The 22,162-nt window shown below is 37.9% G+C and overlaps 1 protein-coding gene across 1 annotated transcript in view; it reads right to left on the bottom strand.

Annotated features, from left to right (window-relative positions):
- Positions 1-4,630: 4,630 nt before the first annotated feature.
- The window catches only part of LOC139741628 (uncharacterized), a 35,140-nt gene continuing 17,608 nt past the window's right edge, over positions 4,631-22,162 (bottom strand). Inside the window, exons 3-5 of the mRNA XM_071652205.1 lie at positions 7,785-8,012; positions 6,999-7,236; positions 4,631-5,076 (exon numbers count right to left, since the gene is read on the bottom strand). Coding sequence (XP_071508306.1) covers positions 5,072-5,076; positions 6,999-7,236; positions 7,785-8,012 — 471 coding nt within the window. The 3' untranslated portion in view covers positions 4,631-5,071. The remainder of the gene's footprint in view (positions 5,077-6,998; positions 7,237-7,784; positions 8,013-22,162) is intronic.

The raw sequence follows: 22,162 nt of genomic DNA, 5'->3' as shown, positions 1-22,162 counted from the left end.
AAAGAAAAAGAGCAGTAGAGTTAAAATTGGAAAATATCTTGAAGTTTGTCTTGCAACAGTTAATGTGAAACCAGAAACATTCAAAGCATGAAACTTTTGCAAAATGGAGCCAACAGCCTGTCTTGCAACATGAAACTTTTGCAAATCGCCACTGGCATTCAACGGATAGTGTAGTCCTACCCGTTTGCGTGCATTTTACTTCACAAATCTTTGCTTCTCACGAAATTCATGAAAGCTTCATGCACATTCATCCAACTGATCAATCTGCACAGCAGATAAATATTTGAAATCTAGCCAGGCTGATTTCCCCTTTATACTTCCAAGTCATTACACATTCTGCTGCTACTGAAAAGGTAATGGTGACACATGTTATTTTTCAAACACGAATGCAGTCACTTTTAATGACTTTTATGCTGATAATACCATGTAGAGAAAGTAGCAAGCAAGCAGCAGTACTATTTCTATGTACTCGGTTCTCTGTTTGAGCCTCTGGACCAACAGGATGTCTGTTTACCAATTTACATTATATATATATTTCCCATCTTCAAATTGAAAGATTTATGACTGCTGTGATTTACAATATCTGCAACTACCACGCGGCATATTCATGCGTTCAGTGTGTTAATAAATGGTTAACTTTGAGGAAATTTTAGTTATAGATGATCCTTGAGGCATTATTGTTTTACCACTGCAGTGATATAATTCACACAGATTTATTCTTAGTAACTGTTACATTGCTTGCAATCATAATATGAACCAGAGTGCTATCTAAATAATGATATATGCACTTCAGAAAAGTTTCTAGGTCTATATTTCTCAGATTGCTTCCAGTTGCTATCACACACACACACACACACACACACACACACACACACACACACACACACACACACACACACACACACACACACATACACACACACAAATGCACAAAGTAGGACACAAGTAACATCATGTGTTTGAGCTGAAAGATTTATTCATAACATTCCTTTGATTTCACCATATTCTAAAAATATAAAGCTTTGATACATTATGTACATAATTCTGATACTGCACATCACTGCAGCACAAGAGTGGTTAGCTTCACCTGTGCACAAATGAACAAATTCAGTTTGTACATTTTTTCTACATCATAGCTAAAGGATACTCATGTGGTGTTATAACTTTCAAATATATGCAGACCAACAAATATGTCATTGTTCTCTGTGGCGTATTTGCAAATCTTACTGTATTCTCCACCGAAACATTATAGGAAAATCTCTCTTTTTCATTACAATATTTTCCAGATTTGAAAAGAGGTAGAAGAAATAAAGGCTGGATTTGTGTGGATTGTGTTCCCATTGTAACTATATGACCGTGCAACCACAGATCAATATTACAAATTAAGAAAAATGTGATGGAATATATGCACGGTGCATGCAGTGTGCTCATAAAGGTACAAGGCATATAAACCTTTTGTTGAGGTTACTCACTGACTGATGTAGAACTTATTTGAATATATAAATACAGTGTAGTATACAGTGATGCAACTGATAATATGCTGCAATGTGTTTTGCTTTCAGAAGTAATAGCTAAATACTTTCTCATTCCACAAAGATTGTTAGGAGAGAGTGGCAGCTGCATCATCCACTGATCGGCAAACAGTTGATATTTTGGGTGTTTGTTTCTTCTGCTATATACTAACTTCTGGTAAAAGTATTGTCGAATGCTTCACTTTGAGGGGAGGGGGTTAGAATTAAACCCTAGCAGACAGGGGCTAATCATTTCTTTACATTCTGCATACCTTCCAATGAACCACCAGCATTTGTGACCGCCATCAACGATGAAAAAAAATATTTTTGACCTGATACCACAGGCAGCGACAATGATTATTAATTATTCCAGCAAATGCTATGAGTTACATAATTGCGGGACAATTGAACTCTCAGTCATATATAGCGAGTTTTAATTGTCAATTTTGTGTTGCTGTAAGCAACAATAATTCTTAAAAGGCTAGAAATGTTTGTATATAATTCTGAGTACATGGTGAGAGATATTTTCTCTCATCTCCAATCAATTGTATATTTGTACATTACACAATCTTATTATTATTTGCTGTTGATACACACATGATGTTTGTAAAGGTACCTGTTTTTCTAAGAAATAAAAATACTTGAAATGGTACTGGAAATCAATATCTCACGCCTCATTTTTCAGATGTCTTGTATGGTAATTTGTCTATACTAGTTATTTCTGATGGATAACAACCAGGTAGTATATAACCCAATGTGCAGATTCACAAAATTGACTTTGCACATTGGCAAAATGTGGAGGCACAAGTGCAACAGAGGCCATTCTTTGTGTCCTAACCACGTGTTTCTGATCTCATCTGCATGTATAATTTTGTTCAGCATCTTGTACTTCACCTATTAAATATGCCAGCTCACATACTATGCTGTTCCCAACCAAGACAAGAAAAGCTTGTAAAGTTTGTTTAGTCTTCTTTTTTCAACCAAAAAGTAAGCCCTCTTGTAGTGACCATGCCAAGATTATTTGTGGCAGGGCAGTTACCGGTAATCTTTGTTAAGCTCTACCCTGGACCCTTGACATAGGCCAACCCATGACATGTAAAGAGGCAAGTTTCAGCAGTGAGGAGAAAGAAAATGCAAAATTGTAACAGGTATCTGTTTGCCATTTAGCTGCATCCTGCAAGTCATGAAGCATCCCTATTCACCTTGGTTCTGGAACAAAATGTGTCTTACCTTACAGAGGTACTTTTTTTAGGACTACAACCTATCATTAAGTGTGAAATATGGTCCCATGAATAGACTAAAACCACAACATGTTTTTAAGGACCTTCTGGGAAAATTCACAGTCAAGTTTTCCTTATTTCCAATATCTTATTCTTGAAATAAAAATCCTACTAACATTAGTTGAGATCTCAGCATAAGAAGGATTAATGATAATAATGGTAATAATTTACATTTATGTAATAGCAACATACAAGGTGTACTGAGTGTGAATATAGTTGCAAATACAAATTTTCTCTTGCTTTTTCCCACAAGGCTTAAATATTCTGCCACAAAACACTCATGGCTTTGCTCAATATTTTTACTTGTATAAATGACCTAAGAATGCACATTAATTCTTGCAGAAATAGCAATTTCGAACAAATCTTGTGCAGTGTTTTAGCATTCACATAAACTATGATTGGAGTTTGAAAGGAACATGAACAGATTGAAAGCATGTTTTCCATGAATGCACTTCTGCCTGCATAAAGAAATTCAGGAGGTCTAACATCAAAAATATTTCATGATTTTCATGAGAGAAAATCTCCATGAGTCCAAGGTATTTTTAAGAAGCACCTTTAATGGCAAAGAGTGGAGTGCTACATATTTGTCACTTTACCTTTTTAAAAAAAAATGCTGAATACAATTAACTGCATAGCTACACTAACTTTTGGCTGCTTATCATGCCAAAGTAGCAGCATACCATTATTTTGTTCCTTATTGATAACAGAGGTCTTTGACAAATATACATCATTTTGAAGAAAGCAGAAAATAACAGAAAAAAATACCTGAGAATACATTATACTTCCATACAGATATAGTCATTAAAGTCCATAAAAGTTTTGGAGTACTATTTACAATGAAAATATATGCCTCTTGGCTTTCTGTGTTGACTGAAATATTGTAGCCTGTAGATATGCTATTTACATATATAGTACTATTATGACAACAGGTACAGCAAAATTTCCTACAAAACTCACACTTATCAAGATAATATGCTTTAACACTTCACTGATAATCATCCAAAATGGGAAATGTTACAAGGACAGTTTTACGCAGCTTTCTTACTGATTTAGATTATTAATCAGACTCTCAACAAGTAAAGTAGTCATTATTAAGTACACATGCATATATGTATATATACATACACATACTGATATCTTAGCTATAGCATTTTTTGTTTTTGTAGCTTTAGCATAACATAACGCATTTTCACAGGCAAATCTGTAATCATCTTGCAGCAAATCCATTAATTATGACATCAAAGCAACATGCAGCATCACTATCAGGCAGAAAGTATTTCAGCGATTCAGACTTACAGGGACCATAAGAGACTAAGCAATTAATCGGCAGGCTGCATTAATTATTTCATTGATCAATTTGATGTCTACATTCCTTTCCACTTCAAGTGTATGTCAGTATCAATATTTACATCCTCTCAGTATTCACTAGAAGTCAAAAGGAAAGAGTATGTGACATTTTGTGTCAGATAATGACCATTGCTATTGTTTTTTTTTTGTATGCATATCCATCCATTTTTCAGCAGCTTTGTGTGGCACACATTTTCACTGTCATGATTGTGCTTAGAATTTAGCCTGCATTCACGGCTTTATGTGGGGTTTTTTTTCTTTACTTTCCACTGATGGTTCTAACATGATCTCAAACATAGTAAGACAAAACTCTCTTCTTTCTTTAGTTCTAAAAAAATTACAGTAGTGCTTTTGTGATGGTCCATGACAGGTCAACATCTTGGGAAAATAATGTGAACATATACTGAAAATCTTGCAAGCTAAAAGTGGGCCACCACAATTCAAGAGGAAGATTTTTGGGGTGTTTTTGGTTTGGGGTAGTTTTTTTTTTTTTTTTTTTTTGGGGGGGGGGGGTGTTAAAAAAGAGATGTGCAAAATTGTGACTTGACTGCACTGAAACAATATATCTGATCTCAAATTTATACAAAAGCATACAAAATACTTCTTGATCATTGAAAATTGGGGTTTCATTAGATTTCCAAAGTTATTAAACTCATTTTAAAGAATGTTGTCTTACACAGAAACTCTGTTACACAAGGGAAATGAGCTAGTCTTACTTAATGTGACATGTAACACACCAGACAGAATTAACACAGATAGTCTTTAGTGCAGACTGAAGAAAAACAAAATTGAAGAAGCCAGCATCTGATTTCTTGGGGATGCACATCCACAGCAAAGTCATCTGTCATAAGAGACATTAAGCGATAGCCCTGGCAGCCGACTTGTTTGGTCTCAGTTATTCATCACAGTACTCCCATCCGGATCTGTCTTCCTTTAGTCTTTGTAATGATGCAAACATATGAGAGAAAGAGAAGCAGAGAATTATATAGACATAAAGATTAAGATAGAAAGATAGAGACAGACAGACAGACAGACAGACAGATGGGCAGACAAAGAGGGAGGGGAAGAGAGACACAGACAGACAGACAGACAGACAGACAGACAGACAGACAGACAGACAGACAGACAGTCAGAAATAAATAGACAAAGAGAATGAAAATGTGGCATGATAGGATCATATTAATAGAACTATTGATCAACAATTTCAGTAGAAAAGGGCAATATCAGTGAATTGTTTGTGCCAAAATGGCACAACAAAGTCAAAGAAAACAAGTGCCATTATTATTCATACAAAATTGCATTATCCTGTTATTGTACAACAATAAGACACCCTCTTTGTTTCCAGTGGTGGCATCACATATATGAGAGGAAACAGGCATTAGTCATTGCTTTGTGAATTGCCCTGACATAGAATTCCCAAAACCTATGATAAACACTCTCACACTCTTGTTTTCACACTATTCACTTCTGATTCACTGCAAACACCCATGCTACCTAATTCTTAAATGATGAGTTGGGGAAAAAAACACCTCACAACGCACTCACTTCATGATACGGTCATGTTGTACCTTGAAATGTGTGCATCGATCGATCTACAGGGCAGTTCCACTTACAGAGACTCCAACCCAAAGTACCTTCTGATCTGGAGATTCTCCCGCCTGAAACCTCTAGCAAACGGGAGACTCAAAGTTGATGTGTGCGAAGCGCGAAATTCCCAGGGTTCTAACAGTTAGATGCTCTCTGGTGCTATCTAAGACTTATTTTTTCAACATACGATAGAAATATGTAAGAAATCATTTCCAACGGGAGAAAAAGAGCCAGGGCGGGAGAAATTAAATCTCAAACGGGAGAACGGGAGATTTTGCAAAAATGGGTTTTCGGCGGGAGATCTCCCGTCGAAAACGGGAGAGTTGGAGTCTCTGCACTTAATGTACTGAGAAGTCAAGAGATGAGGGGTCTAATTAAAGAAATATATATGATATCCCTACTCATTCTCAGCAGGACAGGTATGTGCCCAAAAACTCATAACTGGGATGGGAACATATGTATTTCATCCCGTTATGTTTCAGACTAGGAGGAGAGAAAATAAGAATTACTTGAATCTCTTCCAACTGGTACTCTGTTCTTCTCGTGCATACCAAACCCATTAAAGGCAAGTCCACCCTCATATACATAAGGATTGAGAGAATGTAGCAATATCAGTAGAACACATCAGTAAAAGTTTGAGGAAAATTGGGCAATCCGTTATGAAGTTTGAGTCCCGCCATCGCTGGATGAGAAGACTACTATAGCTTATGATGTCATGTGCGTAGAATGATATAAGGATAGTTTAAAGAAAATTCAACATATTTTCACTTTTCTTGCATAATAATAGAGCACATGACTTGCCTCTTTCAGAAGGTGGGGAAATAATATTACCCTTAACATATATCAGTAGGGAGTCGAGGGAATATATACTTTTTTCTGAAAATGAAATTTTGTGGAATTCTCTTTACATTTTCCTAATATCGTTCTATGCGTGTGACATGATACACTGTAGTAGTCTTCTCATCCAGCAGTGACTGCGCAGAAACTTTGAAAATTCATAACTTTTGAACAGATTGTCTGATGTTCCTCAAACTTTCACTGATGTGTTCAATTTACTCAATTTCATTTACTCAATCCTATATGAATGTTGACTTGTCCTTTTACTGAGGGACTCCTCCCCCATGTGCGCCAAGCAGTAACCCTACCAGTTTTATAGTGTCTCACAGGCAAAGGGTCAAACGGTCCCCACCCCCGAGACATGAAGATGCTCTAAGGTTTCCTTTATACAAAGTGATGGCTGCAGTATCCTGCACGATCCCACTTCTCAACTTACCTAACATATAGAATTCGTCGTTAGGCCTGAGGCTGGTGAAAATGGCCATCCTGTTTGCCATCGCGAAGAAGCAGGCAAAGTGGCCAATGTCGAAGGCGTCACGCTCGCTGAGGCCATGAACCTCTAGGTTGGTGAAATGCTCCTCCGTGATTGGCTGGTTCTTGGTGACGGCCATGGCAAACTCCAAGATGGCACGCTGTCTGTCTGTCAAGTTAGCAGATTTCCAGTTGACCGTCACCTTCAAGGTGTTAAAATTTGAGTGAGGGAACAGAGAGTGACTGACCACAGTAAGCATCTACCACAGGTATACAACCATGAGTTTTGCCCGAGACCTTGACAGCTGAATTCACTTAACACTCTTCATTCTTCTGTTAATAATTTTGAGTATTAATACTATGGCTTTTATGCAAAACACAAGTAAAATGCTACCTTTATCTGTTTTGAATACTTGGTATATACAGCATTTACAGGAGAAATTGGATGTACAACAGTATATGAATAGGTTTTACAGATGTGATTGTAAAATCATAGTCTCAAGTAATTTAGTGGAATGGCAATATAACCATCAAAATGAATAAATTGTCTTATCACTTACTCAGTATCTCAAAAGCCATTCAAACACAACAACAACAACAACAACAACAACAACAACAACAACAACAACAACAACAACAATAACAAAAATGAAAACATGATCATGGCATCATATCTATGCAGGCAATTTTGCCATTTACATAACATATTTCCAGAGAGACCAGTGCGGTATTTGGCCGGCTGATGAATTACCTGATCGGTGAGCTGTGGATCCTCAGTCAGCATCCGGAGCATGGCTCGGTGGGAGACGGAGCAGTACAGACATCTGTTCTCGCTGCTGATGGCCACCGTGATCAGTTCCTTGTCGGCCTTGGTCAGGTTACCCCTGTCGGCCATCAGGATCTCGTAGTAACCAAAGAATGGCTGGAAGGACTCCGGCACGTAGGACATCAGCTTGAAGATGTTGGGAAGGAAGCCACTCTGCATGTACAGGGAAGGGAGGGAGGGAGGGATTGGGGTTGGGGTAAACATTATGAATACTCTTGGTGAGAGAGGTGTTTTTGCTTGTTCAATTCAACAAGAGAGAATGATATGTCATAGATTTTTACACCACCTGATATTTGCCATAAATTCTATTCAGAGAAATTCATACATATTCCTGCATATGAAGAGTTTTATTGCAAAATGAGCTGAGAGCCATTTTTATGCATTTCAAAGTAAGTCCATCATCAGAGAGGGCAAAATTAAAACTTTCCAGTAATACCTCACTTGTGACATAAAAAGAAATATTCTACAAGATTAAAAATATCCTGTATTTTCTTATTATTTTCTTTGTTTTTTAGCAGCTTTAATCACAAATATCTCAATTTTACAAGAATGGAGTTAGCTTGTTTTGTGATAAAACTCTTCATATAATGCTCTAACAGAGTCACTGTCAGGTTCTGAAATTATCGAGTGAGGTGCAGGCAGACATTTATACTCTGTGCAAATTCAACATCAAGAATCTTTTTGCAATGTTGACTCAAGTCACGATACCAATTATTCATATCATCACTATTTATGCAAATGACACGAGGTTCACGTAATCAGCCAGTTCACTGTTGTGAACACATTCATGGACATTTTTCATATGAGGACCTCCCAACAAGATATCCATCCATCTGTACATACTTAGAATCTGGTTTGATAGCCCAGTCATTTTTCCGGCCGTCAAGGCAAGTCTCTGGTTGAACAACCTCTGTTTTACAAGCATGAGCACACAACTTGAATATTTCAGTAAACTGACATTCGACAAGTGTATTATGTGCCTGTTTTCCTAACAGAAATTTCCACCGACAAGAAAGCTTGTTCATGATTTGCCTGATCAGTGATGATGCATCAAGATACACAACTGGATTCCAAGAATTAGAGTATATATACAGTCATACTGTTCTATCAAAGGGAAGTTTTCCTCAAACATACTGGGTATGTGGATTTGATGAATGTACAGAAACAAGTGAGTTACTCTGTGAAAGTCGGAGGAAAATTCAAATGTTATGAATTCTTCAAAGTTTTTGTAAATTAAATTCCATGTGCCACTCCCAAGATGAGAAATCTTATTCCTATGTAGAAATCACTTGGACATCATACACACACACACACACACACAAAAAAAAAAGTGCTACGCCTATCAGAGTAACACGTACAATGATATTAAGAAATGTTAGGAGAACTTCACAAATTTTCAATTTAGTATATGAGCAGTTCACATTCCGTCAAACTTTTATTGAGATATGTGAGGCAAATATTATTCTCCATGCCTTCAGGGAGCTAGGTCAACTTCTCATTTGACATCCTACAGAAAGATATTATTTGTGGAAATACTAGAACCAAATTTAAAGGAATCATAGTGTTGCATGCTTTTCACAAACTTGCAATTTTCTTTTTCAAACCTGCCCATACGAGGAAAAATTCTGGCACTCTGCAGCAGCAAATACTTCTCAATTAGGATAGGGGGTTAGGATCTCGTTCAATTATTCAACATGAGAATTATAGGAGAGGTTTGACACCCACATTTAATGATGGCTATTTTGAGCGGCTCGTAAGAAGACTTCTTTTATGGCCTTGACGTATTCAGGAGCGGGAGAGGTCTTTGTCAGATTCGTAATTTTAGCGAGGTCACACGATTGAATTAGTCCCTTCTACTCCCTCTTGCATTACCCCACATTTTAGCAAGAAGTCAGAATGCTGTGATTAATTCCGAATGCTAACAACAGAAACTACAAGTGCTTTCAAAGTGCATTCACCTCAAACACTGTCTGGTTAATGCATGAGACCAGAAGGTTACACGATGATGCTATTTCCTGGTGCTTGAATACACTTTACAACTTTACAGCAAGAAGTTCTTGGCTTGTCGGGCTAATCTAATTCCAGGAAGGATGCGTTCTAAAGTTCACAATCTAAGACGGTAGTTGATGATGATGGCAGGGTAGAAAGAAGAAACAAATAGGAGAAAAAATTAAAATAGTTACTAGGATTTGTCCCCGTAACTTTGAGTTAACTCTCAGACAAATTAGTAGGGCTGAATGTTAGTTTTAGTCAATTAGATGTGAGTTACTGCATACCTGCAAATGCACTGTATGAATACTGCGAATGTCTTTAGGGAGCATGTCGACTGCAAGTAAAAACAGTTGTTGGGCACAAAAGTGATGGAGTACTTGTAAAATATATGGTTTACATATACACGTATATGAGTAAAATCAGACAGATAATTATCAATAAGACATCTTCCTAGTCGAGTCTCTGGTCTGTTTTTCACTGAGGGGTCAAAATTAGGTGTTTGCAGTTTGGCTATACAAATGACACTTCGTGCCAACAGAATGTTGCTGATGAATTTGATTAATCAGTATATTTTCCCACACAATCATGAAGAATATGCCTCAGGTTTAGATCATATTTACCAATATCAGGCCCTAATGAACCAACAGCTATTGTGAGCTTGCCAGCCAACGTCAGTTTAGATGTCTTACTAATGTGCGAATAGCTATGAATGGGACAAGATCAATGCCATTCACTTTTTCTGTTGGAACAAAGTGCCTCGGTAGGTAAATGAAGACTTAAAACTTGCGCTTCCAAACCAAAATACCATCGACAGTGTATTCCTAGTGACCACTTTTTCAGGTCATGTAATGTTTCCTCATATTAATCTTCATTTTTTACTATTTATTGTTAGTTTCTCATTGGGCAGAATTAATCTTCTCTTTCATTTGTGCTTGTTGTTTTCCATATACAATTTTTGTCAAGATGCAGTATGTGTTCGTCAGTAGCCACCTGAATCGCTGTAAGTCTAAAGTTGATATTTCAATCAAATTTTCTCTGATGTGTTCTTCTAATATTGCTGCATTCATTCCATCCACACATATTAAGACTTGTCCTTTAATGAACCATCTGCAGAAACTACTACTTTTGCATCAAGTGTGGGGTGGTGGTACATGAAGAGTATGGGTGTATTGGTTGAATCGATTGCCTCAACATCCTGTCTACAATCATATCTCAGTGATAATGTAAAATTCTAGTACTTTCTTTACAGCAAGAAATCTCCAGGTGCATCAAATTAAACTGAACAATGGAGTCTATCTTGCTGATTTGATTTGATTTGATTGATTTGATTGATTTGATAGATTAGACTGATTAGATTGATTAGATTGATTAGATTGATTAGATTGATTTGATTGATTTGATTGATTTGATTGATTTGATTGATTTGATTGATTTGATTGATTTGATTGATTTGATTGATATGATTGATATGATTGATATGATTGATATGATTGATATGATTGATATGATTGATATGATTGATTTGATTGATTTGATTGATTTGATTGATTTGATTGATTTGATTGATTTGATTGATTTGATTGATTTGATTTGATTTGATTTGATTTGATTTATTTTATTTTATCTTATTTTATTTTATTTTACCTGACTGCAAAGGAAGCAATGAATGCCTATGAGTAAACAGCCATGGGAATGATGGCTGCGAGTCCCATCCAAATGACTAGACAATGATACGATGCCTTGCCTCGGGCACAACTGCTGCAGGAACAGGACTTGAACCAGTGATCTTGTGCTTAATGATTTGTGGTCTGGATTTGAGCCATAGCAACTCCTCTAGTGTGAACTCTCTCTCTTTCTCTCGCTCTTTCTCTGCTTTTGTCTTTAATCTAGCTACAGATGAGAAACCCAGCCATTTTCCCCACAATGATACTTGCCCAGATCTCAAGTGTACTTTTTTTTTCAGACCTCACAATATCAAAATAAATTGAAATGCCTTCACTGAAATGTTAAAGTTGTGGTAGAAATTAGTTCTGTTTCCTGTTTTATGCCACAAGTCAAGCCCTGAAGAAGACTTGTAAATAGGTCGAAAGCTTGGCAGAAAGTAAGAAAATATGCAACTTCCTACCAGTTCCTCATTTATTAGTCACAAATTCTTCTTACTGACATGTATTTCTCTCTAAGAAGTCATATTTTCCTCAAATTTCCAATATTCTCTGAGACGGCCTAAAAAAGTTAACCAATGGCAGCCAAGACGGTTGATGAGCCTGGTGTCACATCCAATTGGCGTCACAACAAGAATGCATACTACAGAATTGAGTTGCATTCTGCATGTGGTACTTTGTAAGGACAGAATGTTATTGATACATTTAGAACTGTAGTTGCTTCCTATTCAGTATGACACCCTGCCCTACTCTGACTTTGTTTCTTCACCTCCCCCCCCCCCTCTTCCTTTGTCTCCAATTTAGCTAATAATGAGTAGCAGAGCCATATGGCTGCAAAATGATCAAATCTGAAGTATATTGTCCCTCAGTCCTTGAGACAAACAAACAACAATAGCACCATGGAAACGCTTCCACAAGAAATGTAATAAGCTGGGTAGAAATTTGATCTGTATTCTGTGATGCTGTCTGTATCCTTGTCGGCAACATCTGTCTCTTTTTGTGTGTACTTCTCTCTGAGTTTTCTAAAAGAAGTCCAAACATTCTCTAAGAAGTCTTAAATATAAGCCAATGACAGTTAAGCCAGTGATGGACCTTGATGCGTAACATCTGATTGGTGTCGCTAGAAGACAATAAAGACGGTAGTTCAGTGTCACATCCAATTTGCCTGCTCGGTCTCCGAAAAGCTTTGTTCCAATTTCCTCAGTACTTTTTAGTGCCAAGGCCTCTGTCCTCCCTGATTAGAGTCTTCTGACACTTTTTGCGTCCATTTGGAATGATTTATCCCCATCAGGATATTAATCACACAGGCTACATCCACTTTTAGGGGCATCGGCGGCCTCCTAAAACATGAATATACTTTGGGGCGAAGACAGAAGAGTTTTTGTCCCGGAGAAGCAAAACTGGAAGTTGTCAGGAGTTTGCTCAGGCAGGGAGGTTCATCTCACCTCCCTAGCACAGGGCACACAGCTCACAGTTTGAGCCAATGTGTTTAAAGGGTCCTCTGATGTTATGCCAAGTTTTGTGCCATTTCCAATGCAATCTCTTCACAACCTTACGCCTGCTATGCATGATATCTACACCCACAGAAGACATATCAATTTGATGGAGTTTGATTTTGATTATTTATGTTTGCTTTTTGTATTTTCTTCACTTCTCATAGGGTTCTCTTCCTTTATTCTATTTGTACCTAAAGTACTCCAATGAGTGCATTTGGCACATTACAAATCATATAAATTCTTATCATTATAATCATAGATATCTATGGTATATTTTTCTATTCGATTATGTTTCTGAGATGAAATACCTGCAACAAATTCTTCTGATGATATCATGTTGCATCTATACATCTTCAAAAAATACTTCATCAGATATATCAAAATCATCTGAAACAAATGTAAACACTTCAATGTTTACCAAAATGTGATCAAAGGGGACATTCTCATTTTGAAGTGATTGTAAAGTTTGGCCATTCTCTGTCCACACTGCAACCAAAAATCATGATGTTACAGCACTTGCAATTCGTGGCTTTGGTGTCTACAATAACTAGGCAGGTTGGCTGAACATTTTGCAAGTGGCCGTGGGGAGGGAATCCAATCATTGAACCGAGGTTACATGACAGAAATCATGTTTTGTTTTGTTTTGTTGCTGTTGTGTAAGCATCCTCACTGGGAAAGAGAAATGCACCCTGACCTGCAATTTTTCCTGGCAATGTTTCGGATGACTTTTGGCACAGTTGCCCAGCAGTTTTTATTGAAATGTCATGATCTTTCTAATGCTACAAGGTTTACAGTCAGTGTGAATGGTCCACAGGAAACTCTCACAGATAAAACCTGCCAGAAGATGATTATTGCCAGAAAACAAGAATGCAAACAAGAGACCCAGGAGTCTATGGCGCAAACCTTCACCTTCCATGTATTCTAGTGACTGTTACCCAAGAAGAACATAGCAAACTTGTGGGTTTGGGGGCAGGCAAGGGGGCATGGTGTCCAATAATTTTGTATATTTTACACACTGGCAATAGTACCTGGCAAGTTTGTAGAAAATCTGCCCATGCATTTTCACAAAGAAAATCAAAATATGTGAAAACTGGCCCCCAATTTGGTTCTGGCTTCAAGGGCCAGGGCCACCCCTAGATGTGCCATATACAAATTCAAAAGTGCAAGTCAGTGATGTATTTACTCAGGGCATTTCTGGCTCTATAAATTTTGTTTTAAAAAAGATTTATAATTATGGAGGCTCTGTCCCCTCCTCCTGTTTTTGTTTTGTTTTGTTTTGTTTTTGTTTTTGTTTGTTTTTGTTTTGTTTTTGTTTTTGTTTTTTGTTTTTTGTTTTTTTTTTTTTTGGGGGGGGGGGAGGGCAGGGAGTGCAGGGGAACATGGTGTCCATGTGTACAAAAAGGACCTATACTGGTAGCTTATGCCATTCTAGCAATAAAACCTGCCCAGTTTAGTGACAAATTTGACCATGTATATTTTCAAGAAATAGATAAAAAATTCACAAACTGGGAACCCCCAGATCTGCCATGAACAAACTTGAAACTAAAGCCCCCAAACTATACTAGTGCATATAACATTAACTTTGCTCTATCACTTCTGGTTCCAGAGAGCAAGATATGCAGAATTAAGGGGATGGTACGCATTTGAACAAACTGAGATCCTAGCCCAATAGGGATGCTACCTGCCAAGTTTGGTGAAAATCTGTCATAATACAGGTCTTTAAGACCAAACTGAAGATGTAAAATGTTCATACATGCCAAATGCAGAACGAATGATCACAATAGCTTACTTGAGCCTGAGGTGCACTTAAAATGAATGCCAGATAAACAATACTAAAGAAAGGAATACTTTCATTTTATGCTTGTATTTTTAAACTTTATTTTGTGAGTTCATCGTGGGTCATACTGTGATAAATGGGATGCTGCTACAAATATATTCAAAATTTGGACCTCTACAAATTGGTTCTTGAAGTTAACTGATCCCAGAAATTACAGGTAATAACTCAAGTCATTTAAAATGAATTGAATTTGCTATGGTGCACAGTACTTCATGAGTTCTTAACATAGTGACCACAATGCTTACGTTACCACTGTGCAGATGGTTAACTGGTTTCCCCTAAAATAAGTTGAGGTGCAAACTTAATCACTGATTTGTGAACCCGCTTAGATTTGTTCCTAGATTGATAACCCCCGGTATGGGGCTGACATTTGTAATAAAGCACCAATTTCGGCACAAAAGATACGGTCAATCTCGATGCAAAGTCACATTCATCACAGTTACAATGGGGCATGATAACAAAGCCCATAAAATATTACTGAATCACATTTCTAACCCACTTTAGAATTTCTACATCAATCTACTGACTCTCCATGTTAGGTTTAAAAAGCATGCAAAAGAACAACAGCCAGTACACGAACAGAGACTCCAACCCAAAGCACCTTCTGATCTGGAGATTCTCCCGCCTGAAACCCCTAGCAAACGGGAGACTCCAACTTGATGTGTGCGAAGCGCGAAGTTCCTAGGGTTCTAGATGCTCTCTTGTGCTATCTAAGGCTTATTTTTTCAACACACGATAGAGATAAGTAAGAAATCCTTTCCAACGGGAGACAAAGAGCCAGGACAGGAGAAATCAAATCTCAAATGGGAGAACGGGAGATTTTGCAAAAATGTGTTTTCGGCGGGAGATCTCCCGTCGAAAACGGGAGAGTTGGAGTCTCTGCACTGTATTGCATATTGACAGGCCCAAGTATATCACAGCTTCAACACTGGCAATGTGGTTTCTTTCAATGTTTGAGTGTCAAAGGATTTTGAACTAAAAAATGAAGTGCCTACAGAAGTCAAATACTAGTATTCTACATAGCAAGCTGGCATGTGATAACACGTATCAATATATAAAACAGAGAGTACAGGTCATAGCAAATATCCTGCTGCTTTTTTTTGTGTGTATATGTGTATCGTTTAATCATGTCCTAATGTGAAGATATTACTGGAATGTCAAATATGTTCTGTCTGTTAATACATATTTCCATTTCATGCCCTTGTGACACCGTGATATATATCTATATGTCTGAATGGATAAAATTCAGTTCATCATTTTTCTTTTTTTATCCATTGATATTTTCTGAGCAGGCAGCACATTTGTATGGTAATTTTTAAATAGCGTAATAGAGGTAACAGGTGCTAGGGTACTCCTGTTATCTTATGCAACATTTTGATGAACATGTTAAAGGACAAGTTCACCTTCATAGACATATGGATTGAGTGAGTGCAGCAATATTAGTAGAACACATCAGTGAGAGTTTGAGGAAAATTGGACAATCTGTTCAAAAGTTATGAATTCTTGAAGTTTCTTCTCAGTCACTGCTGGATGAGAAGACTATTACAGCTTGTAATGTCACATATATAGAACAATATAAAGAAAATGTAAAGAAAATCCTACATATTTTCACTTTTCCTGCATAATAAAAGAATGCTTGACTTGCCTCTTTCAGAAGGCAGGGGGAATAATATTACCCTTTTTAACATGTATCAGTGACAAGTTGAGGAAATGTGCACTTTTTCCCCCCCAAAAAAAATTGTGAAATTCTCTTCATATTTTCCTTAAACTTTCACTGATGTGTTCTACTAATATTACTGCATTCACCCAATCCACATGTATTTGAAGGTAGACTTGTCCTTTAACTATTTTCACCTCTTCAATGTGTACTTTGGTTTACTACATGGACTCTGCTCTCAAAGACCATGCCATGAGTGGAAAGTACTCATTACAGTAGTCTTTGTACAAGTGCCATTGGTTAAAAAGAAGTTTTGATGCTGCATATATTTTCAAGTTAATCATACAATTCATAAAGAAGGCATCCATAGCAAACAAAAATCATCTAGAGAAATCAGCAATCGACAGAAGCAGCAAATGACACCACAGCTCTTGAAATGAAATGTGTGATTGATTAATCAGTTCTAGGTTTGTCAAAATGACTATAAAGTACATAAATGACCTAGGGCTTTGTTGAAACACATTAGGATTTTTCAATGGAAGTCAGATAATGAATGAGCTTCGCGTTTTCCTCTATGCGATGTTTTACTCTATTTTGTAGATAGAAGCAATCTTGAGACATGAAAATGGCTTTCATAGGTGTGCATGATTAATATTACACCATGCATGGTAGAAAATATTCCCCCACAAAAAAACAACAACAACAAAGAATAACCATTATTAGACAAGACAAAGTGCTACAAAATCACTTTCTTGAAAGTCTCTACAATTAAACCTCATGAATATTTTCATGATGGTCATGTGGGCTTTGGTTCACAATTCAAAAAAGCTCCTTGAAGAAAAGCTAGCTCTCCCTCTCTTTCTCTCCTCCCCGACTCCCACCCCTCTTTTCCCTCCTCTCCCAGAGCAGATGTTGACATCTCTCTCAAGGTCTCCATAAATTCAAAATCAATCTCTGTCACATGTTATCAAAACATTGCCCCCCAGGCTGCCCAGATCTGACCCACTTCTATCCTGATGGAGGCCAGGAATATTGCATCTACCAGAAGAGAGCCCCTACCCCCAAAGTCAGCCTCACACCAGACACAAATTTCCTCTTGGAAAGTTTCATCGAAGTGCAATGTAGCAGGTTCAACCTAAAATCTCTTCCCAATTCTCCCTTTCTTCCTATCTCTTTCTCTCTGATTTTTTTTTTCTCTCTCTCTCTGTCTCTCCTTTTCTCTCTGGGAAGGGGATGAGGATTCAGGATGTTACTGACAATGACTCAAAAATGGTTGTTTGGGTCGCATCATTGTTCGTTGCGACTTCCAGCTCAAATGAGAGGAAGAACGCGTCAAGTCACATTGCACGAAATCACGAAAACAAGGGCATTCCTGTGATCTTGTTGGAGGGACTTACGATTGTGGAGTTTTAGATCTATCCCGAGAGGAATTAGAGAAGGAATTTTGAGTGGGCACTTCCATTCTTTTCGCAAAATAGATCAGTGTGTCTGTATACTTTATGTCTCTTCTTGCATTGATCATAAACATGAGCATACTGTTATTCAAATTTATGCATGTCCAATTTCACTCATTGCTTTTTATGTATTGTTGAAAAAATAAAAATAAAGTTTGAATTGGATTTGAAATGGGGTAAGGGAGACAGGAGGAAGAAGAGAAGGGGGAGTAGAAGGGTGAGGAAAAAGAGGAGAATGATGAGGAGGATGAATAGGGAGAATATGAGATGAGGCTTATTGTTTGGTTTCAACATTTAGCTTCAGTAACCATCATAAAATATCAGTTTGGAAGTGACAATGATGATCAGTTTCATCACATGTACATCCATCCATCTTTACAAATGTCAGTGTGTCACTCGAAGGTAACCTTGACAGTTATGCCCCTCTCGGCCACTTCTCACATGGTCTCAGTAAGTGGTATTCTCTGTATGAACAGACGGAGGGGAGTATGAGGTCGAAGCGCTTCAGGAGCACTCCTGGGCCCAACTTTGTGGATAAATGGGATATGATTGTGTAGCACACAAAAAAATCATTCAAACTGCTTTTATGCTTACAGGGGCCTGATGGGGTGGCCCCAAATGAGGGTGTAGGCCATCACAATTTTTTTTTTTTTTTTTTTTTTGGGGGGGGGGGGGTGTGCAATTGAGATCGATGATCTTCTGGAAATGATAGCTAACATATCCTATCTACCCTCCATATCCATGGCAGGATGATGAACTCCAACACAGCAAAATTGGTGCACCCGTACCATCCTTGACTATCGTGTCTGTGCGTATGTGTATGTGCGTATGTGTGGCCATGTCTGTGTGTATGTACTTGCAAGTACGTGTCAGAGCAGTAGAAGATAGATGTATCTTTTCTCCTTCCATTCAGACATCTCAATAATACTTGTTTATGCTCAGATCAAAGAAATGTGATGCATTGCCAAAACAACAGTGTACTGACACATCAAGTCCGCACGTAGGGAAGAGACATGACGTGCAGGGTGGAGGAATTCAAGATGAAACATGATGTTTAGAGCAGTCTCTGAACCGCAGAACCATCCAACTTGCATTTGTTTGCTAATCCTCCCATACAACATGTCCTAAACTTGGACAAAAACTGACAAATCTTTTCGAGATATTGATTTATTTCAAGGCCACTGGTAAGAATAGCCACATTGTGGATATTGTCTGCCTGCTTCGGGGAAGTTTCAGATCAAAAACGCCAGCGTCGCTCAATAACAATCCTTCAGTGCACGCTGCCTTGAGGGCTGTAGAGGCCTGATTCAATTCTGAACCCTGCAAATGAGGTTATCTTACAGATGGAGGTCAACCAGGTATAGAAAGAAATGAACTCCACCAATTTTCACACGATAGGAGGGGGAAAAAATCTGCAAATCACCGATTCTAGTTGTAATGTGAAATTATCCCGATTATATTTCTTTTATGCCACATCATGCCGCAAATCTCTCATTATGAGAACACTTTACTACGTCGAGTCTTGATGTTAATCACCCATGAGAAAAGTTACACTGCAAGATTTTGCTTTTATCATCCGAACAGCGTGCACTGTCCCTCATGACTGTATAAGAAAAGATGGAGCTTTGTGTGCCATTGTTGACCTTTCCTTTCATAAATTTCATGTTGTTTCTGCATTTCTCTTTGAATTAACCCTCCAGACAGAAACTTGAGAACAATGAAACAAATATCACATTTAATGTAGCATCATTTTTCTCTTGCTAGATACTTGTGAGGTCAAATAAAATATTCCTTTCTCAATGCAATCATGACCACTCAACATCAAAATATTTAAAAGTTTGTATGAATGAATGTAAATGAAGATTAGCCACATTGGGAGGATGTCAGTGAAACAGATTCCTTTGTTGTTAATACTTCACATTTTTCTTGAAAAAGTCAAAGCTTTACTGTTTATAGTTTTATGCTGTGAACAAAGATGTGCTGATGTACATATTGTCAGTGATGACCAAAAAGTTTTAACTCCAACAACCCTCCTTTTATGAAGAGTTTGATGCTGTTTTGGCCTTCTCTATAGCTGCCCACGTGCAAATTCACACGTATGTATGCATAAATCATGTCCCAGTGCAAATATACACTGTCAGACTGTTAAGAACTGTTTCAGTATTTTCCAAGGTTAAGAGCTGACAAGATATATTATTTGTTTGTGTCACAGGCAAAAAAAGAAAAGACATCAGAGGTCTTGAGTGGATATCTAACCTGGCCTTGAGCTCATCTTTTAGGAAGTAGTCCACCCTGGCTTGCTGGAGATCCTACCTCACTCTGTGTCCCACAAACTTACCTCTCACCACCTCATTCCAAAAACTCCTCCCCTCCCCCATAATGTCTTGTGGCATGTACGCTATAAGCCACCCTTTCCTACTCAACTCTCCCCCCTCCCCCATGAAGAAGAAGAAGAAGAAGAAGAAGAAGAAGAAGAAAAAAAAAAAAAACCTCAACCCCCTATGAAGAAAATGGGAAAGAAATAAAATGCACTGAACACAGGGGAGTCACGCATCCCCGTTCAATGTCCAATATTTAGAGGAAAAAAAGAAATATCACACACGTAATATTTAGACATCAATGTCAATATGAATCAAAGGTTATAATCTGGCACACAAGTGCATCTGAAAACACACCGCAGGTGTTTCTTCTCTTTGCCTTCTGTTCACACAGAGAGGAATCTGTTTGAAGAATTTTGAAGAGTCAACATTTGTTTAGAATAGTGTCACGTTTTCACGTTCAACGTCCAACGTCTCTTCTTAGGGCCAAGAAGTGATGTGTATCAGCAAACAGAATGACACTTGACTTGGGTGAAACAATCCTGATGGATGAGAGATGTACCAATTCGAGGGCAGCAAGTGCCATCGCAGAGGAACTTGAATCACGTTTCAGATACCAATGTCCAACTACCAGTCTGAACTACTACCATCCCCCCCCCCCCAACACACACTCAAACAGAGTAGCACTTAGGTACCTGTATTTGGAGGATCCATCCATAGGCTCGAATAAGTTTTAGAAGGTGAACAGTTTCACATGTTTTATAACTCACTGCCATGCCACAAAGTGAATGCTTTCACTTACGCTGACACTTTCATTTGAACTTTCAAAAGGCTGCTCATGCTCAAAATTCCTTTGTGGATATGACAAATGTACTGACGTCAATCAAATGATCAGACCCAGTTCATCTCCATGGCATATGACTTCACACAAGTCATCTGGATTCCCAATAAATTTCTCCAATTCATCTGATAAAACATATTTGTCATTTCTGCTCGCCATTGAGGCTTTGATCTCTTACCTACAGTAGGCACTGTTTTCTCTCCCCATTTCTATAATGAAAAAAAAAAATCTCACCTAAATTGTTCTATCCTTATATTAGGTTAAACACAACATATTTGATGGCATTGCTTTGGTTTCTGGCAACTTCACACCACAGTTGAGATCACAGATAGTTCTGCAATTTGGCTTGCATTTTGTTAAAGTCGTATCAAATTTCTTCATACATTTGTAATTCATCCAAACACTCCTCCTCTGTAAAAACAGATAAATAAATAAATAATTTATAAAAAAAATCAATAAATGAAATAAAGTCTTTTATATTTATACACACATACTTGTGTTGTCAAATAATCATCTGTTTCTCCTTAGGTAAGTGCAGAGGGGATGGGTCATCATCACCAGATATCAGAGAAATGTCTTCCTTGGCAGACGGTAAAATCTTGTGGCCTTGGAGTTCATACATGATATGACTTCCATGTCACCTAGCTACCATTCCAAACACCACCTCAACACGCTGGACTGCAGCCCCAACACCTATATAAAAGCCATCATGTAATTTGCCACGAAATAGTTAACCAATGATTGTGACAAATTGGATTCTACATCGTTCAGATGATTGTGATCTGGGGTACCGCCACCTCATACCATTCCAGACTTAATGGGATAATTGGAATCAATTCCATCGAATCAGTTCTTTTATCCCTGACCTGATAAATTCCTTTCCTCGGGTCAGATCATTTCAAAGGAATAATATCACCCACTCCCCACTTAACACATTTTGCTGAAAATGCGGCCAGGCTCCCCCTACCCCTTCCCTCATTTCTATCCCCACCCCAACCCTCTCCCCCTCCTCCAAGCATCTACTGCACTCACACACACACACTCACA

This window comes from Diadema antillarum, unplaced genomic scaffold (genome assembly GCF_040938485.1).
Source record: "Diadema antillarum isolate AM-2024a unplaced genomic scaffold, OU_Dant_1.0 seq00000941_RagTag, whole genome shotgun sequence".
Lineage (NCBI taxonomy): Eukaryota > Metazoa > Echinodermata > Echinoidea > Diadematoida > Diadematidae > Diadema > Diadema antillarum.
The sequence above is the reverse complement of the archived record's forward strand: the minus strand, read 5'-3'. Positions and strand labels throughout refer to the sequence as shown.